General features: G+C 34.0%; 1 protein-coding gene across 2 annotated transcripts; it reads right to left on the bottom strand.

Moving 5' to 3' along the window:
* Nucleotides 1–11,213: 11,213 nt before the first annotated feature.
* On the bottom strand, nt 11,214–12,846 carry LOC129235846 (sarcocystatin-A-like). Of its 2 annotated transcripts, none has more exons than XM_054870927.1 (3): nt 12,763–12,846; nt 12,403–12,512; nt 11,214–11,449 (listed from the first exon to the last, which is right to left on the bottom strand). In XM_054870927.1, exons 1-3 carry the CDS (start codon nt 12,763–12,765, stop codon nt 11,251–11,253), a joined length of 312 nt encoding a protein of 103 aa, XP_054726902.1. In that variant the 5' UTR covers nt 12,766–12,846; the 3' UTR covers nt 11,214–11,250. The 2 variants fall into 2 exon arrangements, with proteins under 2 accessions (XP_054726902.1, XP_054726257.1); XM_054870282.1 differs by having other exon boundaries at nt 12,697–12,826.

Genomic DNA, 12,846 nt, shown 5'->3' with positions numbered 1-12,846 from the left:
ATGCCAATGGGCCAAATCGTCAATACAATTTTCAATCTTGGCGTTTTGAAGCAATTGTTGCATCGCATTCGTCGAATACGCCCTGAATACCGCGAGGAAGGAAGCTGGCGCTTATTGCATGACAATGCACCATCTCATAGATCCACTCTTGTACTGATTTTTTGAGTAGAAATCGCATTTAACCATCAATCGCTCACCGTCTTCGCCTGACATGGCTTCCTGTGACTTCTACCTATTCGGAAAATTTCATTTGGCCATGAAAGGAAAACGTTTTGCGTCCGTAGAGGCCATCAAAAAGGCTTGTATTGACATCCTGAAGGGCCTTCCGGATTCCGGTCAGTGACCTGAAACACTCTTTCGAAAAGCTTTTAGATCGCGCAAAACAGTGTATCGAGGCCAGAGGGGACTATTTTGAATAAATAAATTCGAAGTTATTAGAACAAAATTTCCTGTCTTGTGTACTTTGGACTTCACCACTAGACTTTGGACTACTTATATACCGCATTTACGAGCATTGGTTTTTCATGCTGAAGGGAAGAAAATCAATCAAATTACTATAATTTAGCATAAGGTCCGAAACATAATTGCAGAGGAACAGCGGGTAACGGGTTGACGAGTGGTGATCAGCTGATCCACTTCCGTCGAGGAAAATTCGGTCGTTTAAACACAACTGTGACTGGGACGGGAAACAATATGACGACGACACGGTTTCCAGCTGACATTTTGTGGTTACAATAATAAATTGATTTTTTAGTGGAACCTTTTAATTTGCTGTATTTGAAAAGCAACTCGTTGAAGCTCAGTGTTACCGGACAACAACTTCTATCACAATTATTGATATTTTGCGGGTTTTCTTGTGCAAACCGAATATTATTTACTCATTATTTGCCTGCTGTTGCTTCATCAAGTAATCAGAGACACAACCCTGAGCCGTTAACCCGTCGGAGAAAATAGAAATGAATCTAATTATTTTGCCACCCGAAAAACAACCCACGGCAAGAAATCCGTCTCCGCCGCAATTCTGTGAAATTTTATGCATTTAAATGTGTTCTAATTTTGACTGCGGGTATCCGTCAACCCATTACCCGTCGTCCGCTGCAATTCTGCTCAAATAAAAAATCAATTCAAAAGTGACATTACATATTCAAATATGTGCATACATACATACATACCCTACAAGACAGCTGGCTATCATATAAGCACTCATATTATCACCATCACTATCCTCATCCAACTACACATTTTTGTTCTAGCCGTGGGAAAGATCTGATAGTTTCATTTAGAAGAAATATATACATATTATTTAAAAACAAGTGGTTAACAAACAATGACATATACGATTAGTTGACAATTGATTACAAGGATTTTGCAAGATCTGTTGGTGTTTGACGGTTAAGCCGACTTTGGGTAGATTTTTCTTTATTTGGTAGTCTTCTCATCATAGGATTTGTATGCGTTAATAGTCTACTTATGTGTCTTCTGCTAGCGCTTTGTATTGTTTCATCAATAGTATCGATGTCAAGGTCGCGATGAATATCTGCGTTAGGTATGTACCAAGGTGCATTAGTTAAGGTCCTAAGTATTTATGAAAATAATGTTTCAATTCAATTGAGCAATGCTTTCTTTGACCAATTCTATATGGAAATGAATGCGTTTGCAAACGATGTTTTCGGCTATGAACAAATGTTGGAATCGAATGAAAAAGGAAAGAAACGCGAAATGATAAAAAAAATTCTTGGAAAATTTAAAATGAATGGTGCTTCATTGGAAAAATTCAAAGGTAATAAGAACATACACAAGATAAATTAGAATTCGAATTTTTAGATTTATTTTGTTTATTTCTCATTTTTTCAGAAGTACACCACACAACAACTCATTCCAACTCTGATTTTGAAATCCTGTTGGAATTGGTGATCGATAATTTTGTCACTATAATGGTCAATGGAAATTTGCGTGTATCAGACCCTGCATATTATTTACCATATCAACTTTTTATGGAACATATGGACCAAATGAACACAAAAAAATAATTTAGTTTTGTTTTGATTTTTTGCAACATTTTGGTTTTCAGTTAATACAATAAAAACAATACTGTTTTTTCGTGAACACAAAATTCTAAATTTATTACGTTGTTTGTTTAAAAAAGTAAATTTGTTTATTGTTGCTATTTGTGAAAGCGTAGATATTTGTAAGTATTTGACTATAATCCTAAAAGTTAATGGAATACCACTATGACAAATAGAAAACATTTTTTCAAAGGGGTGTTTTTCGAAAATTATAAAAAAATTGTTTTCAAAAATTTTGAAGAAATAAAGTAAAATAAAAAAATTTCGAAAGCATGAAATTTTTTCAAAACCAATTTTTCCTCAAAGAGATAAAAGAAATTTCTTCGAAGAGGTGTTTTTCTAAAATTACAAAAAAAAAATTTCAAAAATTTTAAACAAATAAAATAAAATAAAACTTTTTCAAGGGTATGAAATTTTTTCAAAACAAAATTTTCTGAAAACCCAAAAAAATTAAAAAAAAATGGTGTTTTCAAAGCATTTCATATTCCACTATTAATAGAGAATACATTTTTTCGAGGGGGTGTTTTTCAAAGCGGCAAAAAAATCTTTTTTAACAAATCAATTTAAACTTTTACAAAAGTATGAAATTTTTTCAAGAACAAAATTTTCTCAAAAACGTTAAATTAAAAAAAAATAGTTTTTTCAAAATATTTAATTTTCAGCAATTAACTGAGAAGAAATTTGTTAGAGCGAAGTGTTTTTCAAAACTTCAAAAAACACTTTTTAACCAAAAAAAATAAACCTTTTTTCAAAAACAACAGGAATGATAACATTGCCTAACAATTTCTGCACTTTTGCACAGTCTAAAGAGGCATTGATACAGAGTGTATTTCCAAACATAGTTCAACAGTACAAGAATCATGATTGACTCAGCGAAAGAGCAATTTTAGCTGGGAAAAATAAGGACGTCAATGATATAAATTCAGCTATTTTAGATCAAATACCTGGTGACATAGTTGCGTATAAGTCAATGGACACTATTACTGATCAAGATGAGGTCGTAAATTATCCAACTGAATTCTTAAACTCACTCGATTTGCCAGGCCTACCACCTCATAATTTACGATTAAAAATTGGAGCACCGATTATTATGCTGCGCAATAGTAATGTGCCCCGACTTTGCAACGGTACCAGACTCGGTGTGAAGAAGCTAATGGGTAACGTTATCGAAGCAACAATTTTGAAAGGGAAGTACAAAGGATAAGACATTTTGATAGCCTGAATTCCACTGATTCCGGCGGATTTACCATTCGATTTCAAACGTTTGCAGTTCCCTATTCGCCTTGCCTTCCCTATGAGAATTAATAAGGCGCAAGGACAGTCTCTACAAATGTGCGGTATTAATTTAGAATACCCAATTTTTTCTCATGGACAATTGTATGTAGCTTGCTCACGAGTTGGCAAACTATCGTCATTATTCACGCGAAAGATGAAAAAACCAAAAACGTTGTCTACCAAAAAGTGTTACAATAAAGTTCGAATGAAATTGTATCAAAGAATTTGCTTTGTTTCGTATTAATTTTATTCTCTTTCAGCAAATCATTGAATTTATCGTCTAGCGAAGCGGGCGAGGGTACGCTAGTATATTATATTTACATATTTAAATTTATTCTAATAATATATATTTTTTTTCATTTCTTGCTTACAAACTAAGAATTTTCATTTACATATTTACAGATTTAAAGGTTTTACATATTTACAAATTTAAAGTTTTTCTATTAATATATTTTTTTTGGTTACATCTATTGTGTATAATAGTTTTCAAATTTATAAGGAAAGCCTACAACAGAACCTAAAATTGGCCATAATGTCCGATTCGAACTTTTAAATACTTTCAGACCATCAATTCCAACATCTATATAAACCTTATCTACATCTTTCAAATATTCAAAATTTTTTTATTAAGAAAAAAAATGAAAAAACTAAAAGAGTTTTAGCGGATAAAGGTATTTCTTCAACCTTAACCTTCTTCAATGTTTGCAGTAAGTCAGTCAATGCACTTTTGTTGTTGCAACTTAAATTTTGATTGTAGACAAATTTATTTCGTGTATGATCTGAAAAAAAGAAAATTTTTGTTAGTTAGTATTTAACTACTTAAGTTTATGTTAGTAATTTACAATACCTTATTTAAAGTTCACGTTATATTTTCATTGATGACAAATTGCCGCTTTTATTTAATGTATAATCTTTTGAAAAAAAGAAAATTTTTATTATTTCTATATTATTATTTCATTATTATTATTATTTTTATATTATTATATTTATTATTTGTACTTTTTGTGAAAATATTATTTTATCGCAATTTTCACTATTTTGAACAAAATATCACAACTTCTTCAGAGCAGCCACAAAACTGCAACTTCACACGTTGTTGTTGTTTTTGTTGTAGAAGCATAAGCATTCTCCATACATATACGTAGAATACTGCTGAAGTGCAGTCCATGGCCGGATATTAATTCGGTAACGTAGAACGTTAAAAATGCTTATGAAACCACGATAAAATCACATTTGGTTAGAATTTGAATATGCATACCTGATTTACACTCGATTTATTCACAATCCACTTTTCACTGCGGCAATATTTTAAATAATACTCGTATCACAATAAGCACAACCGCCTTCCACGAGGAAAATTTTTACAATTATGGATAACTAGATGCGCTTTTTGTTTGAAAGCGCGCCTAGAAATTCCTTTCAATACTTCTTAGTATTGCCAATTCCTGGGAACAACTAATAGTCGCAATGGCGTGCTACCAGAAATGGAGCACAAAATATAATTGACGAAAACAGTTCGTTTTTACGTTAAAGGAAAAATTTCGCGATTTAAATGTAATGCATATAGTTAATTGTTTTAAAATATTATATAAGATGTATTGTGGGTCATAATATAATTTTTATGAGACCACTGTCAAATTCAATCACACTTTCCTGAATACATTTTGAATACATGTAATTCTATTGAAAACTGAGTGTTGGTTTTTGTATGTAAATATGTATGTTTTTTTTTTAATTTTTTGCTTATTTATGTATTTACACAGAGTATAGCTTTTTTTTTATACTTATATGTATCTACATCAATGAAAATAAGGAAACTGTAAATTCCCAATTTTTGTTGTAAAAAATACCCAATCAATATTTCTCCCGTTGTGGCATTACTGACGAATAGTATAAAAAAGGAGCATTTCAACAGCGCTTTCACGAGAAAAAGAGTTTCAAATTTAGTTATCTCTTTTGCTCATTCGACAATTTTCAATTTGTCAATGCGCATGTATTAGAGACTAATAAAATATTTGTCAATGTGTTGGAATTTTTGGCGAAAGTACTCAGCACTGTCTTGTAGGGATACCTATATGCCTCCTAAATGTATACTTTAATATGCTGAGTTAAAGAAACGTATTAAGCAGGAGTTTAAGAATGAAATTTAAATGAAGATTAATACTAGGCTGAAGGTAATGCGTATAACAACAAAGGTGAAGCGAAATTATTGGCAAGGAAAATAATAAAAATAAATATGAGCATAAAGATATATTATAGATAAAAAACCACATTTAAAGACAATTTAAGTTAATTTACTCATGCAATAAATATATACATTTTATTTAAAATATAATATTAGTTTGGGGAAAAAGAAATCCATTATTTTCTCGAAAGATGGTTGTAGTGATCGATATCTCGTAAAGTATCGATAATGCAATTTAAAGTTAATGCTCGTTGTCAAGGTGGCATTTCACACTAAAAAAAATCTTCTGTTGTTTTTTGATTGTTCCATCCTGTTGTGAGTTACAGGGTGTTAACAATGGAAGTCGACAAAGAGAAAATTCGGTAAAGGCGAAAATGCAATCCAGGCCAAGCAATTGTGAGTGGTGTTTATTAGGGCGGGTCGATTTAAAAATCGCTCATTGCTCTATGAAAATCGTATTCTAGGGATCAAAATAAGAAACTTTGCCGAAGAAACCATACCTCTAAAACGAATTCTGATGTCCCCCAATTTGGGTCGAACGAAAAATCCCACTTTGACCCATTTAGAGTGCTCCAATCGAGTCCAAATGTATGACCGACCCCCACTAACTTTGGACGGCCGATCCACACATGCCAGTGGCACACCCCCTGGAACTCCCGTGGGGGGTTCCCCATACAATCATTTCAAAATATCACCATTTTTGGCCTTTACATGAGAAAAGAAACTAAAAAGTTCGACCCAAATTGGGGGACATCAGAATTCGTTTTAGAGGTATGGTTCCTTCGGCAAAGTTTCTTATTTTGATCCCTAGAATATGATTTTCACAGAGCAATGGGCGATTTTTTTGCCTCCCCACAAATCGACCCGGCCTAGTGTTTATGGAGCCGATACTGGAACAGCTAATTACGTGCAGTTTTGGTTACGTCGATTCCGTTCAGGCATTTTTGATGATCAGTTAAAAATCGATGAGTTAAAGAAAATGTCGATAAAATCACAAAAAGAATCGAAGATGACCGTCAATTTAATAGTCGTAGCATCGCCCAGGAGTTAAAGATCGACCATAAAACAGTTTTAAATCAGCTACGCAAAAATAATGGATTTCTTTTTCCCCAAACTAATATTAAATTCAGATCAAACATTTTTCTGGGAATAAGTTTCCGCCCTCTTTAAGAGGTGTCGCTGCTGATACCAATTTTTTGTGCGCTCGAGCGATTTTTTCAACGCTCTTAACAAAGTGATTGTAATGAGCAATGTTAGTGGCGTTGGCCGTTTAACTGTCACGCGTGGCGGTAACGTCACTAGGTTACGTGACTGGGACTCTTCTAGCTGGGTTTAGTAATATACTGGTGATTTGAAGGTGTATATGTAAGGTCTCGATCGCAGTAGCTGACATTCGTTTCAAGCGTAAAGATCCTTTTTCATCTGACTTCACAAATTTCTACGTTCGTCCCGAAAAGCAGCATTTGCGGGAAATCATGCTTCATTATTACCTTTAAAAAAAAAGTGCAGTTGAAACGTATCGTATATTGATCAACATTTACGGTAATCACGCTTCATGAAATACATTTTGTAAAGTGTGGTTTCAACGCTTCCAATCTGGCAATTTCGATTTAAGTGATAAAGATCGCGAAGGGGTACCGAAAAAAAGAAGTTACTCAACTACAACAATTATTGGATGAAGACGCACATCGAACCATTCATGATATATCTAAGGAGTTGAATGTTGACAGATCAACCGTCGGTAAACGTTTGCACGCGATCGGAATGGTTCTGAAAGCAGGTAACTGGGTGCCACATCAATTGAAGGAGAGGGATATCGAGAGACGTTTGGTGACGTGTGAGATGTTTCTTGAACGGCAGAAAAGAAAAGGTTTTCTGCATCCCATTGTCACTGGCGATGAAAAATGGATCTATTATGATAACCCAAAGCGTCGAAAATGTTGGAGCCTGCCAGGCGAACCAGGCCACCGACAGCAAAAAAAAATATTCACACTTCAAAGGTTATATTGTGCATCTGGTGGGATCAGAAGGGTGTCATCTATTATGAACTCCTTAAAACCATCGCTGGCGATCGTTACCGACTGCAGCTTTTGCGTTTGAATCGAGCTCTCAAAGAAATGCGCCCGGAATGGAATGGTTGACATGACAAACTGATTTTGCTGCATGACAACGTCAGGCCACACGCTGCTAAATCGGTCCAGAAATATTTAGAGGAACTAAATTGGGGAATCTTCAGCCCTATCATGCAATTCATTGTAGACTTTTTTTCGTAGAAACTAAGAAATTGTAATCATACAATTCAAATAGCTCCGAACTTACATTCGAAACTCGTAGAGTAGCACTCACCGAATACACGCGTAACGTCAAATCATAGAGTTTCGTACAATTTTCTACGACAACGTTAGACTAACGGACAAAAATTAGAACGAGAAATAAAAAGAGGATTTAAAAGGAAAAAAATAAAAAGGTAATGTAAGTAAAATGTAAGTCCTATATTAACTAAATTATAAATAAAAAGAAATTTTGGAAGTATATGTACTTTTATGTGACTTCCATAGGTGTAAAGTTGTAACAACACGGCAGCATTACGCCACTTTGTTGGAGCTAATAAAGGAGAAATCAATCATGGCATGGATACTGTATTAGCCCTTCCGGTTGTAGTGGAGGAATTTTTCTTTAGTGGGGGAAATAACTTTTATGTGCGCCCCATCGACACACAAAATGATGCCAGGAAATCTGTATTTTTGATAGAATTCCATCTTGCTTTGCTGTTTTTCATTGGCACTCATGTCGAGATTTACCCACTGAGGACAGCAATCGAGTTTGTAGTGACGCCAATACGGCTTTGAGTACATAGCTAAATGGCGACTGACAGATTGGCACATCGAAATCTTTGCCAACTCCTTGCTGATAACCTGCCTCCACAAAAAGCCGTAAAACAGATGATAATCGGAGAACTGGAGTTATGAAAAAAGAATTCGCTGAGCTTACGCTGTCTTAAATAAAACTCAAAGCGTATGTAAATGCAGCTTTATTTAACTGGTAACTTTTTAAACCATATTTAAGTAAACTTTTTCTTTAACAAAAAGGCAAGCACTTACATTGGTTCGTCCATATCGAGAGGGTTGCCTGCATCTCTCCGTATTTTTCGCTCAATTCTGAGACTCCGTTTGCTTCTCTAACTTTCCTTCTCCATTAACCCAACTGCAAATGTTAAGGAATACATTTTAATTTGAAAATTCAGCTAACTTCACAAAAAACTTAAAGATTATTTGCTAAATTGTCTTGTTTACATTGAAGTGAGCTGTTGTCGAAATATTAAAATTTGACATTTGAGTTTGTCAGTACTTTTTTCGTGCTCTCATGTAACTCTCGATTACAATTTTTTCGTATTCGTAATAAACATTCATATTCGAAGGTTTTCTACGACGTATTCTACGATAGGGCTGCTTGGCCCACCCGCCGTATTCCCCAGACATTTCACCTTCGGATCTATTCCGTTCAAAGCTATCAGCACTTATTGGAGAGCGGTTCACTTCTTACGAGAGCATCGCAAACTGGCGCAATGAATCGATCAAGTCAAAAGAACTCGAATTTTTCGTCAGAGGCATCGGTATGCTGTCTGAAAGACGGAGTAAAGTTGTAGCTTCCAATGGCACATACTTCACATAATCGTTTAAATAATTCGTTACGGACGGAAACTTTTCCCATACCCAATAATTTTGTTTCAATAAAGTCTTTAGCATTGTTTTTTTTTTCTTTCTTTAAGGCACTTCTTTACAGCTTCAATTCAAAGGACATGTTTCCACCAAAAAGAAGCCCAGGGTTTGCAGATTTTGCGTTTGAGAGAACTGTCAACTGTTTCCACTTCGTGTTTGTTGGAAATTGTGTTTAGTACTTAGCTTTGGATATTTCTGTTTTATAACCAAACCAAGTTTTTAGTGCTTAATTGTAACTTTATTTTATAACAAAAACCAATGGTCGTGATAAATAGCTGTTTACACAACGAGAGACTAAACGTAAGTGACGTTACAAAATTAAAGCGAATTTATACTAGGCTTACGGTTTGTTAAAATATAGTAACGGGAAATAGGATTACCGTTGGCTTATGTACAGTAGGTTCTGTTTTTATGCGGTAGATACGTTCCGCAAGAAACAGCATAAAAAAAACAGCATAAAAAAAGCTACTAGTTCTATAGTAAAACTATGGATACGTTTCAAAAGTGCTAAAACCGCATAAATCTGAAATAGTGTAATAAAATCGCATAAAAAAGGGCACTAGTCCCATATTATAACTATAGATACGTTCCATAGACCGCATGAATCTGAAATAATTAAATAAAATCGCATAAACAAAATATTGTATTTTTGAAAAGTATATCTTTATTTAAGAAACGTCAGAATCGAAAAATAAATGTAAGTCAGAAATAGAATCAGACAATACCCACATGTTGCGCGTTCGTTTAGGATTTGGCGTAAAATCACTTTCGTCACTTGAGGAAATGTACACGTCTGATCTAGATAGTTATGCAGGCGGTTCCATACTTGTAGGGTTAGCATTTCTTATGTAATCTGTGATGAGTTTTTGCTTAGCTGGTTTAGAATCTTGTTTATATGTACAATTCCCGATAGGTCGACATACATTTTGTAATTTAAAAAAAAACCGCACTATTTCAAAACCGCATAAAAAAAAGCCGCATAAAAACAGAACCTACTGTACTAGAAATTTAAATGCCCGAAACAAATGAATTAAGCAAGAGTCAAATGAGCATCGAATATTAACAGTAAACAGGATAAAACGTAAGAGAAATTGAGTGATATGTTGTCGAGTCAGTTAGCTGGATAAAGGGTGCTCCACATATGATTAATTTTCTAATTTATTTGTTTTTGATTTGCATGTTCGCAAATTAAATAAAATGTGGAACTGAGTTCGCTAACCGATCGATTATAATAACAAAGAATGAAAAGTGCGCGAATACTAGGAAATACCCTAATAAATTTACGGTATTATTAAAAGAAATAAGCTGTACGCAGATTTTCTGATTGCCATATTTACAAGTTGCTGCAATACTTACCGTTATGTTTTCAACTATACATTTCTTTTGTGTTCTTAATCAATTTAATAATACTTGCAAGGTGTACGCAAACTTAATGGGTTATGTGTACATTTAAATTTTAGACGTCGACCGCCAATCAAATTGTCTCGACATTGACAAGATGCTTAGCATTGTTGCCACGCATCGATAAGAATGCAATAACAAAAGAGAAAAAATTGGGTAAATGAGCACTGCTGTCACCATTTATTATTGAAATGCCTGTGAAATGGGCTTGGGCTATGGTATTTGTGCGAGATTTTAGAAGTGTTATCGCTAATTTTTGCTCTTAAATACGCTGACGGTAGAAAACCCAAAAGTTACATAGCTGCGATGGAAACTTTATATTATCACGAGAATTCGTATTTTCTTCGGGTCAACTCCGCCGTTATCGGGTTCATTCAACCCTGATTGCACTGTATTTTGAATACATACTATGTAGCTCATCGGTTTGAGAGCACCTTAAGTAATTGAAAAGCACTCTACACTTTGGTTTGTTTTTTTTTTTTTTTTTTTGGTACTTGGTTTTTGTTATTATTGTAATTTTTTTTTTTGTTTTCTTTTTTTTTTTGTATTTGGTTTTTGTTATTTATCATTATTCGTTCTATTACTTCAGCTCATACAATAATACTTAAGGGCTGTGCTTCTTCTTCACTACTTCCTCGCCGGGGCATTTGAAAGTGACCTCTGTACCATTTTCCAACCATGGTTGATTCCAGATTTCAACATTGCAGTTCTTCTTAGCGCCATAGCTGTCAACCAATTCCACATCGTATTTGTAGAGAGTACCCGAGACAACTTGGCGGGTTACTGAGATGATTTTTGAGAGACTGTTTGAGAGAAAGCCAGTAAGATAAAGAAAAAGTAGGTGAATTAGCAAATGCACACTCTCAATTGCATACACACAGGTATGTGCATATTAATTTGCATATTTATATTGTATATCATCGGTTAATACTGGTGAAACCGGAAATTGTATATAACAGGCGCTAAACAGAATTTATGAACTGCGTTTTTAACTTCCAACACCATCCAATCCACACATTAATACCTTTCTCCCAATAACGCATTATTTTCTTTTGTTAAATATGTACATATGTATTTATATGTATCAATTTTTGTTTCTTCAAACAGCGCTAGGCGAACACTATTACTTTTTTATAGTTTTTGTAGTATAGTTTAAGCGAACAAACCTGAGCAGTACTTTCTCATGCGAATTTTCTACATATTTGCGTTAGCTGCTGCTTTCACCAGTGCGACATGCACTGACAACAGAACTTTTTTCTGTACCAAATGTGAAAAAATGATTTGTTAAAAACAATTATTTCATCGAGAAATTCTCAAAGTGTCCGAGATGTGGGAAAAAAGTTTAATGATCTGGGAATGATCTTCCTTTGAATATCTGAACATTCTACTTTACCAAATAGTATTTGATTACATAGAGATAATTGCGATAACTACGATAAATACATGCAGTACATACATACATACAAATATATATATACATTTGTATATATCCGGCGATTTCTGCAAAGTTCTTTTAGTTCCAAAAAAACATTTGCGAGAAGAGCGGTTTTCATATTTTTAATTTTATGTGACTCCCTAAGAAAATATAAAGACGCGCTAATATGAATTTTATACAAGGCATAAAAGCAGTCCATATCAGCTCTCTTTTTCATTTTATAATACTCTCCCATTCATATTACTCATTCCATTTCACTCAAAAACATATGTGCATATGTATGTTTCTGCATTATTTCAGTTGCACTATCAGCAAACTCACTTGTAGTTAGGTCCATCTCCGGCAGCCAATTTGCTTAAAGAGGTTTTTAAAGTTTCTTCAGCTTCTTTTAAATCAGCGCCACTAAGCTTGCTAGGGGCACCAACTAATTGCTGAATAAATATAAACGATGGAGAAAAGATATATAATATAAATAGATCTTACGACAATCTGACATGTATACACATACAAATTTACATATATAATATACATATATATAAGAATAGACAAACATTCTTAAAAGCTTTACATACAAGCACATACATACATTCCTATGTATCTATAGAATAAACTTACTCCTTGCGGCACAGCGAGAACTGCGACGAAAACACAACTGAGCAAAACAAATAACTTTGTACTAACCATAATGAATTTCGAGCTGGCTATACCTTCTCTGGAAGAATAAGAAAATTAAACTGTATATAACTTGAAACAAAGCTTGTTTAT

This window comes from Anastrepha obliqua, chromosome 1, assembly GCF_027943255.1.
Source record: "Anastrepha obliqua isolate idAnaObli1 chromosome 1, idAnaObli1_1.0, whole genome shotgun sequence".
NCBI lineage: Eukaryota > Metazoa > Arthropoda > Insecta > Diptera > Tephritidae > Anastrepha > Anastrepha obliqua.
This window is presented reverse-complemented; position numbering and strand designations above follow the sequence as displayed.